This window comes from Orcinus orca, chromosome 18 (genome assembly GCF_937001465.1).
Source record: "Orcinus orca chromosome 18, mOrcOrc1.1, whole genome shotgun sequence".
NCBI classification, from domain to species: domain Eukaryota; kingdom Metazoa; phylum Chordata; class Mammalia; order Artiodactyla; family Delphinidae; genus Orcinus; species Orcinus orca.
The window spans coordinates 1,842,622-1,864,064 of record NC_064576.1 but is presented as its reverse complement, the minus strand read 5'-3'; the positions used below and the strand labels follow the sequence as shown (position 1 = coordinate 1,864,064).

The following is a 21,443-nucleotide window of genomic DNA, read 5'->3' as shown; positions in this document are numbered from 1 at the left end:
CAAATTGTGTTTTCCTAAGATATTATTTGTTTCATCTATATTTTTTAATGAAGTTGCATGGAGTTGTACAAAACAGTTCTTATGAGTTTTTTATGTTCATCTTTTTCATTGTTATTTCTCCCTTATTTCTTTTGTTTTCTTTATTTTCTTTATTAGGCAAATTATAGAAGTGTCTGTTCATTTCTTCTAACAGAAATGGATTTTGATTTATTTAATAGTTCTGTTTAATAGCCTATTATACTCTATTAATAGTTATGGTCAATATTACTAAGTAAATATTAAGTAAATACTAATTTAGTTTCTATTCTGTCACATTTGCTTTTAGCTTTATTGTTTTTTCCTTCTGTTTTTCTCTTGGTTTATTTTATAGCTATTTTTCCAGGTTTTCAGTTGGGAACTTATTTCCTTTATTTTTATCCTTTATTCTATTGGTATAATATATTTTTAAATGGAGTTGTCATCAATCAAAGTAGCTTTATTTTGTTGTTTGTTTGTTTGACAGTGTGAGGAGTTTCAGAAGTTCTGTTTTGAACACAGTGAGGTTTTTTTTTTTTTTTTTTTTTGCAGTATGTGGGCCTCTCACTGTTGTGGCCTCTCCCGTTGCGGAGCACAGGCTCCGGACGCGCAGGCTCAGCGGCCATGGCTCACAGGCCCAGCCGCTCCGCGGTATGTGGGATCCCCCTGGATCGGGGCACGAACCCGCATCCCCTGCATCAGCAGGCGGACTCTCAACCACTGCGCCACCAGGGAAGCCCGAACACAGTGATTTTAAAAAATATTTTATTTTATTTTATTTTATTGGCTGTGTCGGGTCTTCGTTGCTGAACGCGGGCTTCTCTCTAGTTGTGGTGTGTGGGCTCCAGAACGCGTGGATCCAGGAGTTGCAGCGTGTCAGCTCTAGTTGTGGCACACAAGCTCTGTAGTTGTGGTGCATGGGCTTAGTTGCCCCGAGGCAATGTGGGATCTTAGTTCCCCAGCCAGGGATTGAACCTGCATCCCCCGCATTGGAAGGCAGATTCTTTACCACTAGACCACCAGGGAAGTCCCATCTATTGCTATAATTTTTTAAAGTTACAAACTTTTCCCTGATCACTGTTTTAATCGTATCCCATAAATCCTGATATGCAGCATTTTTATCACCACTAAATTTTAGTAATTCTACAATTTTTATTTGTACTTTTCAGTCAATTGCTGTTTATTATAGAGATTTTTTTGTTTTTTTTTTTAAAAACAGCTTTATTGAGCAAAATCTAACACATCATACAAATCATCCTTTTGAAGTGTACAATTAACTCAGTGTGAATCAATTCTTTTTAAATAATTAATTAATTATTCAATTTACTTATTTTTGGCTGTGTTGGGTCTTTGTTGCTGTGTGTGGGCTTTCTTGAGTTGCAGCGAGCAGGGCCTACTCTCCATTGCGGTGCACAGGCTTCTCATTGCAGTGGCTTCTCTTGTAGAGCACAGCCTCCAGGCATGTGGGCTTCAGTAATTGTGGCATGCGGGCTCAATAGTTGTGGCTTGCGGGCTCTAGAGCGCAGGCTCTGTAGTTGTGGCTCACGGGCTTAGTTGCTTCGTGGCACGTGGGATCTTCCCAGAGCAGGGCTCGAACCTATATCCCCTGCATTGGCAGGCGGATTCTTAACCACTGCGCCACCAGGGAAGCCCTTTTGTTGTTCTCTTCAAGAGAAAGGCTTTCTGGTATTTTGATCGTGTGTCCCAGCTTTTGGGCATTCCTAATGGAGGTTTATGTTTGTATCCTATTACTAAACTCTTACTTGTGGCTAAATGTGATAGATTTCTGTGGCGGCTTGTTGCCTCTTCCACCCCGAAGGCATTTAGTTTTCGTCATTATTTTTCTCCGTCAGTTGCCATTGTGTATCTGCTTTCCATCTTCCCCAAACTCAGTGATACCTTGACTCTGCCAGCAGCGCCTTTTCCGTTCCGTTTGGGGAGCACCTTTTCCGTTCTGTCGGGGTGAATTTAGTGTCAAGGGAGCAGAGATAAAGGATGTCCTAGCTGCTGAGTTCAACTGGAAGCTTCTTTCTGTGCTGCGGTCAAGCTGTTATTTATCATTTTGGCCTCAACAACCCTACCTTTTTCTTTCTCGACATGTCTGCAAACATGTTTAAATTTGAAAGGTTGTCGTTTGTTGTTACAAAAATGCTTCCTATCCGGAAAATTTGGACCTTTCTCAATGAAAACAAAAATAAGTTGGTAGAATTATTTCTCGAGGCATGAGTGTGTGTGAGTGTGTAAGCGTGTGAGTGTGTGAGAGGGTGTGAGTGTGTGTGAGAGGGTGTGTGAGAGGATGAGTTGTGGGAGAGTGTGTGTGAGTGTGAGAGTGTGAGTGTGTATGAATGTGTTGGAGAGTATGTGTGAGTGTGTGTGAGAGTATGAGAGTGTGTGTGTAAGTGTGTGGGGGTGTGCAAGGAGCGGAAGGCAGAATGAGAGTGGGGAGTCCAAGTACAGGAGGACCAGATAAGTTCACAGAATCCCCAAAGCAGGGCTGTAGCTTGGATGCTAATTTGCTCAGAAGTGTGCACGTCACTGATAGCAAGTTGTGCCCGTGACATTCTGACACTGTCTCCCAGGAAAGAGAAGGACCTGCAGGATGCCCCTGTAATTGGAAAGCCAGCTGAGATCTGAGGCGCCTGGGGACGAGGACCACCATTTCTCTGCACAATGGCACTGGTGGAAGGTTGTACATAAGGTGGCCTTATTAAAGTGACAAGGCAATTTAATTCCTTTGTGCACGATGATTCTACTTCATTGATTTACAATGGGAAGGATATAATTTTGCTAGTGTTGGCAAAAAGCTCAAATGTCAGCCTTTCAAATTGCTATACTTGCCTTGTTCAGGATGAATAATGAATAAGTCACCTTTTGTCTGCAGTTAAATATTCCTGAATAAATACAAAGAACGTAAAAGACATAAATGATTGCCTGATTTATATTTAAAATAAAGATCAACATTGTGATAAATGGTTGAAACGCTGTGTGTGCAGTGTATGACTCTCCTGCTAATGACATTATCAGTGAGGGGCACCAGGTGTAGACTGTGCTCAGGTGCGACCCCCTTACCTGGGAGCCACCTCCAGCAGCTCCATGAAGGGAGCTTGGGTCCCCACGGAAGGGCCTGTGCTCCGCAGAGCCCTCCCCACCCTGCACCCGAGGCCAGCGGAGGGCAGGGGAGCCCAGCATCCAAGGGCCTCAGCAGGAGGAGATGGGGCTTCGGAAGGGCTGGTTCTCACTGGGCCACCATTGGAACGGGTTGTGTAAGAAACATTGGGGAAGAGGAGGAAAGCAGATTCAGCTGGAAAATCAGCAAATCCTTGGTTGAATCACTGGCATATCCGTAGAATTCTATGCAGCTACTGGAAATGAGCACGACAGGGAGACCCTTTCACGATGAACAAATCTATCTGCCCTGCTCTCAGGTGAATAAAACAAGGTGTCCGTCACTATGAAGATGAGTTGATTTTTATTAAAAATGTGTATAAATACATGTATCAGTCAGGGACTAATTTTCTGTAGTTTGCTGGAGAAAAAAATCAACAGAATGTGTGTGTGTGTGTGTGTGTGTGTGTGTGTGTTTACAGTTATATATATATATAACTGATATATATACACACATATACATAGAAAAAAGATTGAAAGAAAATACATCAAAATTCTACCAATGCTTATCTCTGTGTGATTTTTCTTTTCTGTGTATGTGCATTTTCTAACTGTTTTTGCAATGAAGGCGTTTTATTTTGCAGTGAGAAATAATACAACATAATATATATATTTAAAATCTTGAGTCCCAGATCTACTGTGTGAAATCCACTTGGCGCTCAGTGTTTCCAGGACCTCGTTCGACAGTGATACACTTGAGCGATGGACCTTTTCCCTTTGGCCATCAGGGGTCTCCCCCTCTCCCCAGTGTGTCACTGGAGACGACCCCACAGAGGACTTGGAGGGTGGGCAGACCTCAGCGCTGCCTCTGAGGACAAGTCACTCATTTCCGGGGTCTGTGTCCTCACACTGTCAGTGCAGGCTTGGGCTACATCAGTAGTTCCTCCTGCAGGGGCATCTTTGGGGTCTTAATGATTGTGGGGTGAGCTGAAATGGCCTTCAGTGGGTGTCAGACCTCTGACAACACACGGAGCTGAAAGCCAGGTGTGGTCTGCATCCCACTTGTCCTGCCAGCCATCCGCGTTGGCGAGAAAACAGGCGGTCATTGGCTGAGCTTAGAAGCCAGCCCTGTCTTACAAATGTGTGCAAAGCATTTTGCACACTTTTAAAATTATTATTATTATCATTATTGGCTGCGTTGAGTCTTCGTTGCTGTGCACGGGCTTTCTCTAGTTGTGGTGAGCGGCGGCTACTCTTTGTTGCGGTGCGCGGGCTTCTCGTTGCGGTGGCTTCTCTTGTTGCGGAGCACGGGCTCCAGGCACGCGGGCTTCAGTAGTTGTGGCTCATGGGATCAGTAGTTGTGGTGCACCGGCTTAGTTGCTCTTCAGCACGTGGGATCTTCCCAGACCAGGGCTCGAGCCCACGTCCCCTGCATCGGCAGGTGGATTTTTAACCACTGTGCCACCAGGGAAGCCCCTTGCACACTTTTAACATACACTCACTTTTCCCCCGAGAATGCAGCTACAGTGGAAATGGAGGTTCTGAGGCCCCGTGGTAGGCAGGCTGTGTGGTTCACAAGCTGTGCCCCTGGGAACCCAGCGACGAAAGACTAGAGGTCTGGGTGCCCACCTGCTCTCGCCCGCCTTCCCGCTCACGTCCCGGGGCGGCGTCTCCCCGGAAAGCAGCGCTGGGGACACGGATGGCCAACGTCGAGTCTGCAGCCTGGTGGGGACCGGGGACTGTGCCCGGTCCTCCTTCCCATCCCAGCCCCTCCCAGCAGGCTGGAATCTGGGTTTGCGGAAGGGCACGCGAAACCCAGGGCTTGCGGCGGAGAGAAAACTGGCTGCTCTTAATACGCCACGGGTTCCGTTAGTTAATATCGCTGTCGCTGCTATTGACTTTTAGGGGTCAGAACAGCATTTGCTCTCAATTCTTAACCCATTAACAGGGTCATCTCCCACCATCACCAACACATGCTTTTCTAGCTAAGAGGCGTCAATAATGAGGTGACAGGACCCTGGGAAGCCAGCACAAAAGCTCGGCGGCCGGGCCCGGGACCCTCCGCCAGAGCCGCTCGGTCTGCGCCACCTCGAGGGCCGGGACCTGCTCAAAGCCCCGCGCAGCCCCGCTCAGGATCCGGAAGGAAGCGCCTTCTGTACGGGCCGTGCCGCCCCCACGCCTGGCGCGCATGCGCTCGATGGCCCCTCTCCTTTCTCCCTCTTTGTTCGTCATCGTCTCAGTTACTTAAGGTCTCTCCTGGGCTCAGTCCCGTGGCTGCCGTTTGTGGTCCCTGGCGGGCACTCGGTTCCGTGCCGGGTCCCAGGGGAGCGTCCGCGGACGACACTGGCTGCTGCACCTCAAGTCCAGATGTGAGCGGCGGGCAGGCCTCCGGCTCCATCTGCTTTCAGAGTGATTCCTAGTCATCGCCAGCCACGAAGCTCCCGCTCCGACACGGCCGTGCGTGCAGCCGGGCACCCTCGGGAGAGCAGCGGGTCGGCCTTTGCAGGTCTTGGGGTAACTCCTCGGCCCAGCAGTAGTCATTTGCTCGGGGCCCCCGGCGCCCACCAAGCCCAGGGAGAACAGGGGAAGCTTCCCCAGCAGAAGCGGGTGCTGCTGCGTTGACTGGTCTCCTCCAAGTAACAAAAATGTGTCCTTGGAAAATAGAGACTTTGGGGCGCTGTTTCTTCTGGTTAGATTACGGTGGAAACGAGAGGCGGGATGGATGCGTGAGAGCTTCGCAGGGGCGGTCAGGGCCACAGTGAGTCAGTTTGGTCAACCGTTAGAAAGGACGCATGGTTTCTGAGTAGTGCCTCATCGACCTCAGGACGCTCAGGTGACAGACAGGTGAGTCAATGTTAGACTGTGGAGAATGTAACCCAGGACTGTGGGATCTGGCCCGGCACACTTTTCCTTCTCTAGGGAACCAAGGTTCCTCGTCCCAAAGTCTCCTACCCCTTGCACGTGCGAGTAGAAGCTGCAATACACTTAGCTCTGAATTCGTAGCAGAAAAGAAGGGTGGTTCTAGAATTCAGAGCGTGGGGCTGGAGCCCAGGCTGCATGAGATGCTGAGATGTTAGGTCTTGAGGTGTGGCCACGTGCGCTTTCAGCCACCTTCTCAGCTCATCGGAGACCCACGAGAGCAGCTGGCAGGGCGGGAGGCCTGGCCCAGCCTGAATCACGGGGGGTTCAGGAGGAGAGAGGCTCGAACCGAGCCAGGGCGCTCCCAGGGGGACGAGACGCGGTGCAGAGATGGGTCCTCACTGCTTCCACTACAAACGTAAAGCCCAAGCCCGTTGCACGTGAAGTCGATACCTTCTGCTTCTGTGGCTCTTTTTCTTCCCCCAAACGTCGAGCTGCTGCGCAGACGTGTTTCATTCTGGTTCCATCTCTGGGAGGACAGGTATTTGGCAGGAATGATGTTTCTTTCACAGACAGAAAATTTGGGACATAAAGAAGTGAGGACGCATTCTGTCTCTGTCCATTTAGGCAGAGTCTAAATGGACAACGGGCGTCCAGAACCTGGGGGGACAGAGTCTGTCAGCAACCATCCCTGGGGTGCAGCAGGCACGGGACGGGGTGGCGTGCGTCCTACAGAAGGCAACAGGGAGGTCCTGGAGGAGACGGCGGGGAGACGAGAGCCACGACAGAGGGCCGGTCACTGCAGCAGCAGTGCAATCGGGGAGCTGCCCGGGGAGAGCAGTGGCTCGCGACAAGCCCTCCGGGCGCGCATCAGCCACCGGCGTGTTCGTGGGCTTCCATCCCCCTTTTATTCGTTTATTTATTTATTTGGCTGCACCAGGCCTTTAGCTGCGGCATGCGGTGTCCAGCTCCCCGACCAGGGATTGAACCCAGGTCCCCTGCACTGGGAGCGCAGAGTCTCAACCACTGGACCTCCAGGGAAGGCCCCGGTCCCCTTTATGACGTCATTTAATCCCAACCACAAGCCTTTGAGCTAAGGCACAGCAATCGCCCCACTTCCCAGCCGGAACGTAAGGAACAGAGAGGCCAAGACACTTCCCCACAGTCACAAAGTTCAGGACTCAGATCCCAGCGGCCTCCAAGACCCGTCCCGAACCACTCCGCTGTGAGACTTCCCAACTGTACCTGTTGGAAACGCGCCTCCGCCTGTGCCCGTCGCTCTTAATTCCCTCCCCGGGCCAGCGGAGGTCCAGGCTCCAGCCCCAGCCGGGGGTCTGGGTGCAGTGGCCCATCTGAGCGTCGGGCAGCTGAGGAAAGTGGACACAGTGTCTAGTGGGAAAGGTGTGCTTGAGAAACCAAGCAGAGGGTCCGAGGGGACCCTCGCCCAGAGAGGCTGGGCAGAGAGGGCCGGGGCCAGGCAGTCTGTCGCCTGAAGGAGAATGTGGGTGGTCAGGGGGCTGCAGGGCTAGCCTGGGAGTCTAGCCCTGAGATTAGGAGCCCTTCCGGGGCTGTGCTGTGGGTAAGGAAGGAGGTTGAGCCTTAAGGTGCCAAGCCTGAGGTGGACGGTCAGGTGGGGAGAGGGAGAGGCACACCCTGGGGTCTCCTCCGGCGGGGCTGGTCCTGGACAGGGCGGGTGGGGTGATGCAACGCCTCGCCTCTCCCAGCCTCCAGGAAACACTGTCCTGTCCTCCCTCCCTCTTTTCTGTCACCTCTCCTCCTCTTCTCCATCCTCTCCTCCTTTCTGTTCACGCTGAAGGGGGGGTAAGGCTCACGTGCACATCAGGCACAGTTGGGAGGGGCAAGGCAGCCCTCCTGGCCTTGGCGATAGTGGTCGGGGGTTGTCAGCGCCTTCGGCAAAGACCCCAGGACACACCTGAGCTGGAGCACACCTGCCGGGTGTCCCAGGGAGAGCAGTTAGAGGGACTCATCGGAAGGCCCGGGTTAGGTGATGTGGGGAGGGTTTAAGGAAGCGCTTTGCTCTGGGTTGGATGCAGGGGCAGGTCCGTGGTTGGGCATCTTTGTGACTCTGGTCTGGGGGGAGGGCGGCCCCGAGCGGGCTGAGACCCGGCTGCTGAGGAAGCAGCCAGGATGGGCGGATGTGTCCTCGTGGCGGCCCCCGCTGGACTGTGTGCACCTTCTGTCTGGGCTCGGACACAGGCCCGGGGTGGTCCAGGCGTGGACTCCCAGGCCTCCACCCAGCAGGAGACTACCCTGTCAGGCCACCTTCCCCATCCCTTCCAGGCTTCAGGGACATGCATCTGAAGGTGATGACTCTCTACTCAGATGACAGGTGTGCCTCCTTGTCCAGTTCTCTCTCTCCAGTTGTTCGCAGAGGTGGACTTACCACAGAAAGCTTCCCCTCCAAGGCTTCTGCCTGGCTCTGTGTTTGCAATTCTGGATTCTTTTTTAGCAAAGTGTTCCCCAAACTATATGAGCTTCAGTCCCCTGCTCCTCCACCCCGTTATCTCCCTGCAACCTCCATCTCTCCTGATTCAGCGTCCAGGGTCCTCTTCGAGCCCACAGACGCTCTGCTCTTTATGTGGGCGACCCCCCACCCACCAGGAGATTAGAAACATCAGACCAAGGCCCCTGAGGCGCCCTCCCCCAGGCAGACCGGGAGGGGCCTGGTGCAGAGTAACAGCCACTGGCCAGGCTCTTCCGAGCTCTCGTCTGAGGACATGGGCCATTTTACTAAGCCCTGTCGCCTCTCTGAGCCTCAGTTTGTCTAGCCAGGATGGAAGAGACTACTGAATACGACCCCGCCCACAAATGCTTTCAGTTCTGGGGTCTAAGAAAAACCCTTTGAGAGATGTGTTTCCCTGCGACTAATAATTTCAGAGGAAGTGGTCAGGATAGGTGTTGGCATCCCTGGGGAAGAAAGTCCCAGAGCAACGGGACGGAGACGGTTCTCTCGCCTATCAAGAGACATGGGCTGAGAGGTGTGAAATGACTTCTTCTAAACCAAATCCTGCAGCTTGTCGCGGATGGAGCTAGATCACGCAGTAACTCAGCTCTGCTGGGCCCTGGTCTGGGTTGCCCCTCCTGGGGGTTGGGGTGGGAAGCGAGGCTCAGGGGGCTGAGCTGCGGGAGGTGCAGGTGGGGCAGCTCCCTGGGTGTGGAGCTTCCGTCTCTGGGCAGAGCTGGGAGCTGACCCAGAGCAGCCCAGAGAGAATTTTAGGGTAATGCCTCATGGAACCAAACCGGAAAGGAAAACAAGTGTTGCTAGGGGACATTCTGGTTAAGTGTCCTGCCATGGTATTCTTGGTACTGGTGGGGATCTAGGTCTGGGAACGTGGCAGAGCAGCAGTGGTCGGAAACACACACATCACGCTACACGCACACCTGCGCACTTTCTGGGACTTCGGGGCGTCTCTGGGTTTTGGCGTTCTGCTCTGCAATCTGGAGCAGACGTGCTCTTTAATTGGGGTCATTAAAACACTAATAAAAACCCGCATCCCCGGCATGCCAGCAGGGTCCCGACTGCCCTCAACTTTTTTCCTACATAAAATGGTCAGTCTCTCATCACAGTAAAATGTTCTTTTTAAAGATCTGATTCATTCAGATTAAATGCAAAACAAATCGATAGAAGAATTTTGTTTCATTTAGAGAAAAAGGAGCTTTGCCCACTGTCGAGGGTTTCTGGTTTCACTAGGATGAACAGAGAGCAAACAGTCCCTTGCTTTGGTCATAAAGGGCTTGAGCGTTTGCAGAATCAAGTGGAATCCCCAGCACACTTTGTGTCTCTCAGCCTTTGCTATGGGTGTCCTCTCTGGTCTTTTGTACACCCAGTCCTTTCTTCTATTTTAAAAGTCCTCCCCCAGATCACCAGCAAATGTGACGGCATTAAATACAAATACATCCCCCCTCAATTGTCTGCACAGCTGTGTGCAGAGGTTTTGCCAGAAAACGCAGACCCAGGGCACAACCTTTTAAAGCCTTGTTTGAAAACACAGAAGAAAATCACTCTCAGACTCAGTTGATTTCCTAAATAAGTAAAAGAAAAAATAACTTAAATATACAAAATGAAAACTGACTCCGTTGGCCAAAGCTTTTATTCCTGATCTGCAGGCAAACATACCCAGGAGAGCCGGCTCTTCTCCACTCCCTCCGATGCTTTGAATTGAAAACCCAACAGCTCTCCACATCGGGCCTGTCCCCACCTCTCCCTGGCCACTGAGCCCGGAGGCTTGGGGGTATCACTGGTCCGCAGCGCCTTGTGGCAGACGGCAACATGCCTCTCCTCCCACCAGAGCCGGGCTGGCTCTCTACCCCGGCACCTGGGCTGACACTGGGTGTGCTGTGGGCAGCACACGGAGTAAGACTGTCCTCGCCCCAGTCCTCAGGCGGTCTTGTGTCTTCCTGCCCCTCCCGGCGCTGCTGCTGCCCCGTGAACACACCCAGGCTTCCTGCTGGAGGCTGGCAGTAGGGACCCAGCCACACCAGCAGAAGCAGCGCCAGCTGGTGACCACTGTGCGCAGAGACCAGACGTGCCCCAGCCGAGCCTCGCTCAGAGCCCCGGCTCCCAGAGCCCAAATCGAAACCAGCAGCTGTTGTGCAAGCCGCCAAGCGTGGGTGGCTTGTTTTGCATCAAAAACACGTTGTCACATGTCGCCTGCTGTGTTATTGCAGTGTGATGACCCAGGTGCAGCCGTGCCAGTGGTCAGAACACGGAAAGGCTCCTGCAGTGGTTGGTGATAGACCCTCCCTCAGCCTCCTGAGTCCCACTCCTCTGCCGCCAGGCCCTGGGCCCCCCGGAGCCACCGGCACAGGGGCTCAGGGCTCGCAGGCCCTTGTCTTTGTACGACGTCTCCCCTGTGTGATTGGCCGGCACCCTGCCTGCCGGACGGTTAATGAGTGTTTTGATTGTCTCTAGTGAGTACTGGGCGGGCTGCTGTCTGCACGGCGGCTGGCAGGGTCCTGCTGGGCCGGCCCCCATCTCTGGCCTGGGGGCTCCCGAGCCTAGGCCGGCATCCCTCCCGCCCACGTTCCCTAAAGTGACCCACATGGGAGACAAAGAACACGGCGACCCAGCTCTAGAGGAAGCCCCTCGCGCTGGCGGGGCCAGAGGCGGGTGCAGGGCGGGCTTCTCTGAGGCGTCTCGTGTGTTGACAGGAGTCTGGAGATCTGACTTGGAATCCTGCTGTTGGGCTGTGCTTTGAGGCCGCGGTTCCTCGCCTGTGAAAGGGGGCGATGCTTCTGTGCCTCGCAGGCCGGGTGCTGGGCTCCCAGAGGACAGAGGGCAGCCTGACCGTGAGCCTCAGCTGATGGACAGGCGATGAGGCGAGTCGGCTGACTCATCTGGCCGTGAACCAGCAGGCGGAATTTGTCTAAATCCCTCCACGGTCCCTCACTCAGCTTTCACTGGGTTCCTGGCACCACGGCACCCGCTGTGCCCAGATGATCTTGGAGCCACTGTGCAGCCGGGCTCTGCCCCGTCCTCCCAGCGCTGCCCTGAGGCCTTCGTGGAGCCCGCTCTCCCTGTGTTTCTCGAGGACCTTCCACACGCACGCCTGCTACAGGCACTCACGTACCACGGCCTCTCCGAGCCATTCTTTGCTTTGCCTTTTTCTTCTTCTTTTCTCTGGAACGTTCCTCCCTCTGACAGCTTCTCTCTCTCCACGTTGTGAAGCGGCTTGTGCTCTGCGTTTCACCCTCCCTCACGGCGTCACCCCCCACATTTAACAGCCTTCAGCAATACTTATTTCCTTCGCTCTGATTTGGATACACAGGAGCAAGTCTGGCACTCTCTAAGCCTTGTTAGTGTGCGTGAGTGTGTGAGGGTGTGTGTATGTGAATGTGTACCTGAAGCTGCATTCACCCATCATTCCAGATGCTTCCACACCAGCTAATCATCGACCCCTGCTTTGCTTACTGTAAGCGCGGCTTACCAGGGTCATCTTGGGTTTGGGGGTAATATTTTGATTTCCGCAGGAGAAAAGATGTTTTCATTTAGGAGCGCTGCGTCCTCCTTTCCCCACGACCTCCCCCCCTCCTCTGGTCTGTCGCCTCTCATGCATTTGCGGGATGTCCCGTCTGACGCCAGTGTTTCTTTGTATCGGACCTGTGTTTCTTTTTGCCTCTTCTTTCCAAATCATTTCCTCCTGTTTCCCTGGGTTTACTACCTTATCTAGACTTTTTCCTTTTCCTTTTTTCTTGGGAAAAGAAAATGTCTGTAGCTGCTCTTGATGTACCAGCTGATCATTTTCAAATCGGACGTATATTCAGATATAAGGAGAGTCTGAACCAGATGTGGCCTGCAGGACCAGCTGTGTCCACGATGAGGTGCATTTCTGGAGGAGGGTGAAGCCCCGATGATACTGTGGTCCACACCCTGCTTCTCCCACGGGGGAGGCTCGAGGGGGATGGAGTCTGCGCTCAGTTTGCTCTGGGTGAAATAGGTGAGAAGAATATGTGTTGACTGAAGTGCCGGGGCTCCATCCCCGGGGCAGGGACACGGGATGAGCCAGGAGGGGACACGACAGACCATTCCCCTGTTGAGGGTGCCTGGCCTGTGGGCGCGCTGAGGCTGCAGGGCCAGACTCAAGGCGGCTTCTGTCTGCCACGGCTGCCGCTCCCACCCCCCCTGCTCTGGGGGGACCCCGCCTGCCTGCCCGGGGCCTGTCCACACAGTTGAAGCAGGTGACCCTCTCCTGACGCCAAGCCAGATGCCGCAGTCACAGACACTGACCCCTCCCGTGGTTCCCTGGAGCCTGTGGGCATCAAGTCTGACGGCTTGACCTGACTGCAGGTGGCCCCCTCCCGTCCCCCTGCCTCTCAGCCAGCACGGCCTCCCGCCTCCCTCTTGAAAAGCTGCCCTTTCCTCCCAGTGTGGCTGGCTGCTCCCCCAGCCTGTCCACCCCAGCAGGGGCCTCCCTCGGCCCTTGGCCCAAGCGCGGCTGCAGGAAGCCTCAGAACCTGGAGTCCCAGCAAACGCGAGGGCAGCGGGGGCCCCCGAGGGCAGGGTGCACAGCCCCCTCTTGGAGTCCGGCCGCAGGTGCCATGGGCTGGGAACAGAGCCGACGCCCAGGGCAGGGGGTGTCTACCCGGAGTCTGCGCAGCTTCTCAGAGGCACAGCTCGCCCTGTGCCCCAGACCCGCACCCATGACCTGGAGCTGCGTGAGTCGGGATCCAAGGAGCAGGTGTAACACAGCGTGGGCAGGGGTCCTGGCACCAGAGTCCAGATCGCGGGTCGGACGATGCTCTGGTGTTTCTGTGGCGTCTCCAGATGGGGCTGGCATCTGAGTCAAGGGTCACTCTCCCCTGTGGGTAGCCCTGCAGCCGTAGCCGGTCTGACAGAGCGAAGGAGGGGTGGGTGGGCTTCCCTCCCCCCCGCAGCTGCCGGGCTTTTCCCCTCCCTCAGCACCTGTTCCTCGGGCCTTCAACCCAGCCTGGGGGCTGTGTGGAGGGCTCTCCCGGGTCTAACACGATGACCTTGGAGATGGTGGGACCAGCAGACGGTGGGACCTCGCAGCCTCCACAATCATGTGAGCTAACGGCTCTCAACAACCCTCTTCATAAATACAGCCTATTGGCTCTGAGGGGCCTTGACTAACGCATGACAGGACTCACCCTGTGGCGCTGCTGAGGGTTACTGGTCTGTGGTCCTGGCCTCAGGTCCCGCCGTCCCGAGGCCTGTTCAGCTCCACTCCGTTCTGACCAGTATGTGACAAGAGTGCCCAACAGGAAGACACGTCAGCTGAGATCTGCACTGGGAGGGGATTCTGGATTTCATGTCGCCACCCACCCAGAGGCCAGGCATCGTCCCCACGCCCTTGCGGGGACAGGGTGGCTTGGCCCGGGCCAGCCACGCTGGGCCTGCAGGTGCTGAGGGGACGGACCCACCACCCAGGAGAGGACGGTGAGAAGGAACCCCCAAGGCGGAGTGGCTGCTACACCAACTCGCTTCTGCTTGTTACACCTTCAACCTCGTGGAACAGAAACCCCAAGCTTAGTCCGGGCTTCTCCAGCACAGGGAGGACCACAGACCTGCCCTCGGCCTGGAGCCATCCCGAGCACGGGGCTGGGACACTCCCCGAGGGGTGGTGTCAGAAAACGTGAGTGTCCCCACCCCCATTCCCGTCACAGAGCTCCTCAAGCCCTGGGGGTTTCCTGAGTGTCTTGCTGCTCGTAAGGAAGTTTTGGCTGTACCTGAGTTTATGCTAATGAGATGCCCCCCACCCCCTAGGAATCCACCGCAGCATGAGCCGCTTCAGGACTCTCAGCCCCACCCCTCTGAACTCCCGGGAGGGGAGCGGGACAGGTGAGCGAGTTCAATCCATCATGACTGCGTGACGTGGATTGAATTACAGGACCCGGGCATCCTGGGTAAACGACTGCTCTGTGGCTGGTGGACGCCATGCTTCGCTTGCCCGAAGTCACAGGTGTTCTTCATCTTAAAGGGATCATCGCCTCCGAACCCACCACAGACCAAGCTGGGCTTCCCCTCGGAGAGGAAGGCTGCCAGGGTGAGTGGCTTGTCCTCGGCACCCACTTCCTTCCTGAGCCCCCAGTGTCCGTTCTCCAGGTCGTTTCGGTGCACCTTCTGGGGGAGGGTCGGAAGAGGACAGATCCACTGCACATTTGGGGGTGGGGGCCTCCCCTCGGGGTACAGCTGGCCTTTGAACTTATCAGATGGCCATGCTTGTCCCCAGGCACCACCTGAGAAGCCTTGGAGACCGTAATGCCCATCACTGGAGCAAGTGCAAAAGAGTCTTGTCGAAATCCAGGAGGATTTTAACTTGAAATTTCCTCAATGAGGTAATTTGTCCTCTGGGTTGAGCCTGGCTCATTTTCTTACTGCTTTATATATGGAAATAGAGGCTAAAATGGCTCATACCCATCTGGAGTCTAATTTTCAGATGTGCATTTATTGTAAGAACTTGTGAGCCAACTCCATGAGGCCAGAGTCTCTATTTTTTGTTAATTGGAGGAGGGAAAAAAAGAGGAGAGTGGGGCGGGGTAAGTACGCCATCAGATCACAGACTTCAAGTGTCTGGATCAGGATTTTGAAACATCAAGTGGGATAAGATAAACGCTGGACAATGAAAAAAATGGAAAGTGATTTTCAACTTAGTGTGGTGTTTAGATTTTCTTCCTGAGCAGTGGACGGCTATCAAGTTAAAAGGCAGCGTCCTCTGCTTCTTAAACGTCTAGTGACTGAGTGTCTCCTCTGACACCGTCAGACTTGGGGAAATATCTTCCCAAGGCACTTGGAGCCTTGGGGGAAACAGTGAGATTTGTTGTCACGTTCCAATAATGGCATGAACGCCTGTCACTGCTTGGCGAGGGTTAATGGGGCCACTCAGGGCTGGGCTCAGGGATACTTTTACCGCTTAGATAGCATTGTTCTGCATTTCCGCAGCCTCCTGACTTAGCATCTGTTCCAGGGTTTTGCTTCTCAGGGGACTTGACTTTGCTTGAAGGGATGAAACGTAAGGACAAAGTATCACGGGACATCCTGGACCCCTGGAGATCTGGTGAGGCTTTCTGGAACCCAGATGACGTGGTTATTGATTTCAGATGGTCGCAGGCCTGTGTACAGGGGAGGTGCTTTCTTACTGCGCAGGGCTTCTGTTTCTTGTGTCTGGATCCTAGCGGTCAGGTGAAAGCTTTCAGGTGAGTGGGATTCACCTGTGTCCGGATGATGAGTGGCGGGGGCAGGAGACCACTCGGTGCAGCTGAAAGACGTTCTAAATTGTTTGAAAATGTAAGTGGGGCCTCACAATTTTAAAGATCCCTCTCTTTTCGGGAAACTAGCTCATAACGTTGGACTTCTCCGTCACCCTCTCCACTTACATTAATTCTTAGCGCTTGACCTTGGCCGATGTACAATGAAGGCCTTGGATTCCATCCTATAATGTTTAAGGCGTTTCATCCTAATGCTTTATCGAGCACTGATTATGTGCCGGCTCCGTGAACCCAGGACAAACGAGGGGACCTCCTGGTACTTGAGGAGCTCAGAGTTTAACGGAGAGGCTGAGGAATTGGCCCACGAGAAAGTGGCAGGTCTGCCTGACACTAGAGCCAGAACTTTCTTGGTTTTCTGGACACGACAACAACACGGGGAAAAGCTTCATTTTCAATGTCCGCCCCCCCCCCCCCCCCCCCCCCCCGCCGCCGTGTTTGAGGCTGACGTCATTGATGAGGGAGGCTATTTCCTGCCCATTCTATGCATTCCTTTGCCCCTCGAAGTCAGGAACTGTTCCTTAGTTAAGCCTAGGCAAGTGCACCTGAGGGCAGGTTTCCGAGCCACGCTTGGCTGCCTGGTCGAGGGTCTGCAGACGCGCTGGGCCCAGGTCGCCATCCGGACGAGAGGGGCTGCAGCTGCGGGGGGCTCTTTCCAAGACCCTGCATTGATCTGCTCTGCCTGGCGGTTTCCTTCTATCCTTCTCTAATCTGCTCGACTGATAGCAATGTTTTTCTAACTTAATGAGGTTGAGGGGTCACCTGGGCTGGTGAGTCAGGAAAGCGATTCCCAGTGCCCTACAACCAGGTGGACCCCAAACTTCCTCTCCTGACAATGGATGGTGATGTGATGTCAGGGGTCCAAGGCCACATTTCAAAAAATTGCCCCCCTGTGGGGTGGGCACCCAGGCCCCATGGGCTGGCCCCAGTGCTCCCAGGCCTGTCCCCTGACCTGGGTGCTACTCACCCCCACCCCCGCCCCCCACCAAGGGCCTCCTCCCTCAGGGTCTCTCTGAACCCCCGCTGTCTCCTGTCCTCACTGCGGACTGGAGTTGATATACAGTAGGTGCTCACTAGTGGTTACTGGCTGATGAAGTGTCACATCTCTGCTCCACTTTTCACTGTGTCTTAGTCTGCTCAGGCTGCCACAACACCACAGCCCGGGTGGCTTAAACACAGGCATTTATTTCTCCCAGTTCCGGAGGCTGGAGGTCTGAGACCAAGGTGTCAGTGGGGCTGGTTTCTCCCAAGGCCTCTCTCCCTGGCTTGCAGGTGGCCACCCTCTCGCTGTGTCCTCACACGGCCTTTCCTCAGTTCGTTCAAGTGGAGAAGGAGAGGAAGAGCTCTCTTCCTTTTCTTATAAGGCCACCAATCCTATCAGATCAGGGCTCCATCCCTCTGACCTCATTTAACCTTAACTAGGTCCTAAAGGTCCCATCTCCAAATATGGTCACATCAGGGGTTAGGGCTTCAACACTTGCATTTTGGGGGGACAAGTTCGGTCCATAGCTTTCTGGACACAAATGCAAACGGCCTTACGTCAAAAAAAGAATGGAGTTGATTCTCTTTCATGATTCTATATCTTCAAATTCGCCTACTTGCTCAAGTCTATTTGTAACCCCAGATCCATATTCGCGGAGCTTGCAATGTCACTCATGGACGGGCGTGTACAGTGTAGCACAAAATATGTATCAACCAACATGAGGTCCCCAGCTCAGGCCAGATGAGATGGTAACCATTTCTTGTTCTAGTTTTCTCACAATAAACATCTTCACAGTCTTAGAGCCACATTTTTCAAATTTTTGTGATTTGGGGGTGGTTTTGCTGTTATCAAGGCCCCAAAGCGTGGTGCTGAAGTGCTGTCTACTTTTCCTAAGTCCAGGAAGGCTGTGACGTACGGAGAAACTACGTGCCTCAGATGAGCCCCTTTCGGGCCCGAGTAAGCGGGCTGCTGGCTGTGGGTTCCATGTTAATGAATCCATGGTAAATATTAAGTAAGGTGTCTTTAAACAGAAACATACATGAAACAAGTTCGTGTGTTGATTGGTCAGGGAGCATGTAGTGACCAGAGGCTCGCGGGAACCTCCCCGTGTGTCCATGGGAGCCGAGGTCGGTATTTGCTAGTTCAGGGTTCACAGTGACTTTATAGGACAAAATTACTGTGAATATTTGACCTTCGGTCCCTAACGCCAAGAAACCCTAGGGAAGGTGAAGCTGGCATCAGTTATTTGGGTTTTTGTCGTCAAGCCAATGCTGAACGCTTAGATATCTGTGAGCACATGAATGCTTGGCGGAAGCTCGGCCTTTTAATTATGAGCTTTGACATCACCAATGTACGGCGTCAGCAGTCACACATAGTGACAACAGGGGAAGTCTTGGAAAATGACTTATTACAACTGGAAGCCCTCCTTCCTAGTGAACAACGAGGCTCAGATAGATGCCTGACTCAAGAAGAGAGAAAACACCTGTATTTCGTGTTCAAATTCAACAGTCTTTGAAAAATGTAGTGGCCAACTAGGGTCGTCTTACTGTTTTTGGTTAGTTTGTTTTTAAATGTCAATGTTGTTTTCCGGTAAAACATTGAACATGATACATTCTTCACCTGTAAAACCGGAGGGTGCCGTGTAGACAAGCAAGTGCAGGGATTGGCCCGCGGGCTAGTAAGCAGATTCTTAAGCGCATCTTTTCAGTTTTGGTTGGCCCGATCCCCCGGCGGCGTCCACGTGAGCAGGGCCAAGTTATTACACTGTAGACTCTATTTGCATAATGTCAAGTGCAGGTTTCTTTGGCAATCCCACCAGTTTAGCCATTATTGCTCAAATTTCAATGAAAAGAGGAGTGCTGTGAGTCTGGAGAGAGACATGGTAGCAACAACCTGTGTCATTTAAACGTTTACCTCCAAACCATATTCTTGTGAGCAGCTGAGGCCTTGCAAACTTCACGCTTCCCTGGGGAATGGAAACCGACAAGCTGACACACAGAGGGCCCCCCTACAGGCACCCTCCAGGGAGACCCCAGGACAGACAGTCCAGGTGGGAAGCAGGCATCCAGCCTCTGGGGCACTGGGCCATTGTTTGCAGCTGCGGACTTTTCCCACTTTCAACTGTGAAGATGAACAAATGTTCTGGTGGGGAGTGAACATTCCCCCCACGGAGCCCAAGTCATGGATCTACATGCTAAGAGCAATGAAGCCCCTTCACGGACGCCCCAACTGCCCTCAGCTCCTGCCCACGAGACGACAATGCCTGCATGAACCTAGTCCCTGGGTGTGTGTCTTTGGAGCGTGCCGGGGTGACATTCAGTCTCTACGTTCGTTTTTATGATAATTCCGAGTAAATTGTGGTGCAATAAACTCTTCAAGCCTGTCTTTCTTGTGAAAGCCGTGAATCAATCAGCTGTGGGCTTTTTTTGGGGGCTTTTCAGCGTATGGTGATCATTTAGATTTGACGTGCATTGTGAGACGTTCGCTCTCCTCTCTCTCTGGTCTGTCATTAATTCCAGCCTTTGCTGTTCTGAAGTACAGTGAAGGGTGGCTGGGAAATCATTGCCCTCTTCAGCTCTGTTATTGCACAAAACAGCAGCGCAATAATTTTTTGTCAATGTTTTACTCTAAAAGCTTTCTGCGTCAGTTTTGAAAAGGAAGCAATAAAGCCCATTCAATGGTATGAATAAAAATCCTTTGAGGGTTAGGAGCAGAGCTTCTTTTCTTCAGCTGGTAATCAAATTGGAGCTAAAATGAAATTGAGTTTTCTTATGAAAATAGCCTTTGTTGCTGGGAAGGCTGGTAATTCATAAACAATAACCCGCTCTTTTGTGTGGATAATAATATATTCATGTTCTTTCAATAGGGTAAAAGCCAGACCTAGTGCATTATGGTACAGTAAAGAGAGCAGAAGGAGCTGGCTGCAACGGTCTTGAGGAGGAAATGTAGCGCTCGGCGGCTTCGGCTTTCAGCGCCCTCCAGAAGCGGCACTTCGCTTGATGTGTGCGCTGCTTTTCCCGGTTGGTTTGTTGCTGCCGTACAACATTTGACTCATTGTGGACTGTCTCCAGCTGTGCTCGTCGCTGCCTCGGCCTCCGCGGCTGCGGAGACCCCGCCTGCTGCCCCAGGACGCTGGGATGCTCCGGAGCAACCTCTCAGTGCCACGAGGACCAGGGAGTCCCAGAGCCCCGGCCCAGACAGGCAGCCGGACGCCGGCGCAGGAGGTATGCTGCGGGGCCCCCCTGCCGGAGGGGGTGTCCTTGGGCGGCATGGGGAGGGGGACGGGTGGGAGCACAGCCGGCCATGCCTCTTCTGCTGTGTTGGGGTGCGGGGGGAGGGTCTGGTCGTCTGTACTGCAGTGACTGCCCCCGGATCACAGGTTGGGCCACAGCAGCTCTGCCCTGGATCCGGCGTGGGATCCTTTCGTGGGAGCCCTGGGGGCGTGTGTGCTGGCCGCTGGGGTCGCGCTCGGGGTCCTCGAGATCACTGTGTGACCAGGAGGCAGAAGGATGCTTTCTCCTGGGCAGGAGTGACCTGCCGTGGGACTCAGGTGGGGCTGGATTTCCACCTACGATTCATTACGGCTGTTGCTACCTGGGCAACGGAGACTTTTGTTCTCTCTCTCAAGTTGGTGAAAAGTTATGATCTGGGGATTGCAGAAATGTGTGCCAGCCCCACCTTTAAGTGTTTGCTATGCTTGTGAAAATAGCCATGGTGCTCCTGGACCCAGACCTAGGGGCCGGGGCCAGTCAGGTGAAGGGATGTTCCCTGGAGGTCATTTTCTGTTACCGTCTCCCAGGGACTGTAAGAGTGACCAAGCGTGAACACTTCCATTCTCATAGGATGCCCTGGCTGTGCTCTGGAGAATCATTTCTGGTTGCTTTTTATGGTCCAATTTCTTGGCTCTGAATATAGTTCAAAGGGCAAACAGAGAAAAAGAAAGGAAGGAAGGAAGGGAGGGAGGCGGAGAGAGGGTGGGGGGAGAGAGAGAGAGAGAGAGAAAGAAGGAAAGAAAGAAAGAAAGAAGAAAAAGAAAGAAAGGGAAAGAGAAAGAAAAAGAAAGAAGGGAAAGAAAGAAAGAAAGAAAGAGAAAGAAAGAAGGGGAAAGAAAGAAAGAAGGGGAGAGAAAGGAAAACCCTTCTGAGCGCTGAGAAATGTATAGGGTGGTGTGGGCAGCATCTGCCCTGGTCAGAATAATGTCATTCTCGCTGGGTTTTGATTGTTTGGTGGACAGCGGCAGTTTTACTCTGGGTTACCGTTTTTGTGAGAATCCTACGAAATAATGAGTATTTTCTGGCTTAGCCTGAGGGCTCTGCAAACTCCATCCTTGGTTCAGAACTGAAGGGAGAAATTGAGATGAAGACCATGGTGTGTAATTTTAAACTACCAAACTTTGAGCTTCAGGGAAGCTGAATCAATAATCAGTGAGCTTACGCCACGGAAACGAACAGAAAAGAGAAAAGGAGAGAAGTCTAGAGTGTTTATTGGCACTGAGGTAAGGCAGGGGTGTGTGCTAGGTTCAGAGCTGGCTACCAGGTATTTCTGTGTTGTTTTGGTATTTTAATGATGAATTTGCGTGCTTAAGAAAAGGAACTTTTAAAGGCACAGTGGAAGCTGACAGCTGGGATGATATATGTCATTATCCAATTAGTTTACAGGAGGGCATGTTTTGCTGCCTTACTTAACACACCTCTATGTGTTTTCAGCTGTAACGAATATTACTTTCTTTGAAGTCTTT

The 21,443-nt window shown here is 53.0% G+C and overlaps 1 protein-coding gene across 1 annotated transcript in view; it reads left to right on the top strand.

The window, feature by feature from the left end:
* Window positions 1-19,955, top strand: part of ARHGEF7 (Rho guanine nucleotide exchange factor 7) — a 168,541-nt gene extending 148,586 nt beyond the window's left edge. Inside the window, exon 19 of the mRNA XM_049701281.1 lies at window positions 19,572-19,955. Within this exon, the coding sequence (XP_049557238.1) occupies window positions 19,572-19,576 (5 nt within the window). The 3' untranslated portion in view covers window positions 19,577-19,955. The remainder of the gene's footprint in view (window positions 1-19,571) is intronic.
* Window positions 19,956-21,443: the final 1,488 nt, after the last annotated feature.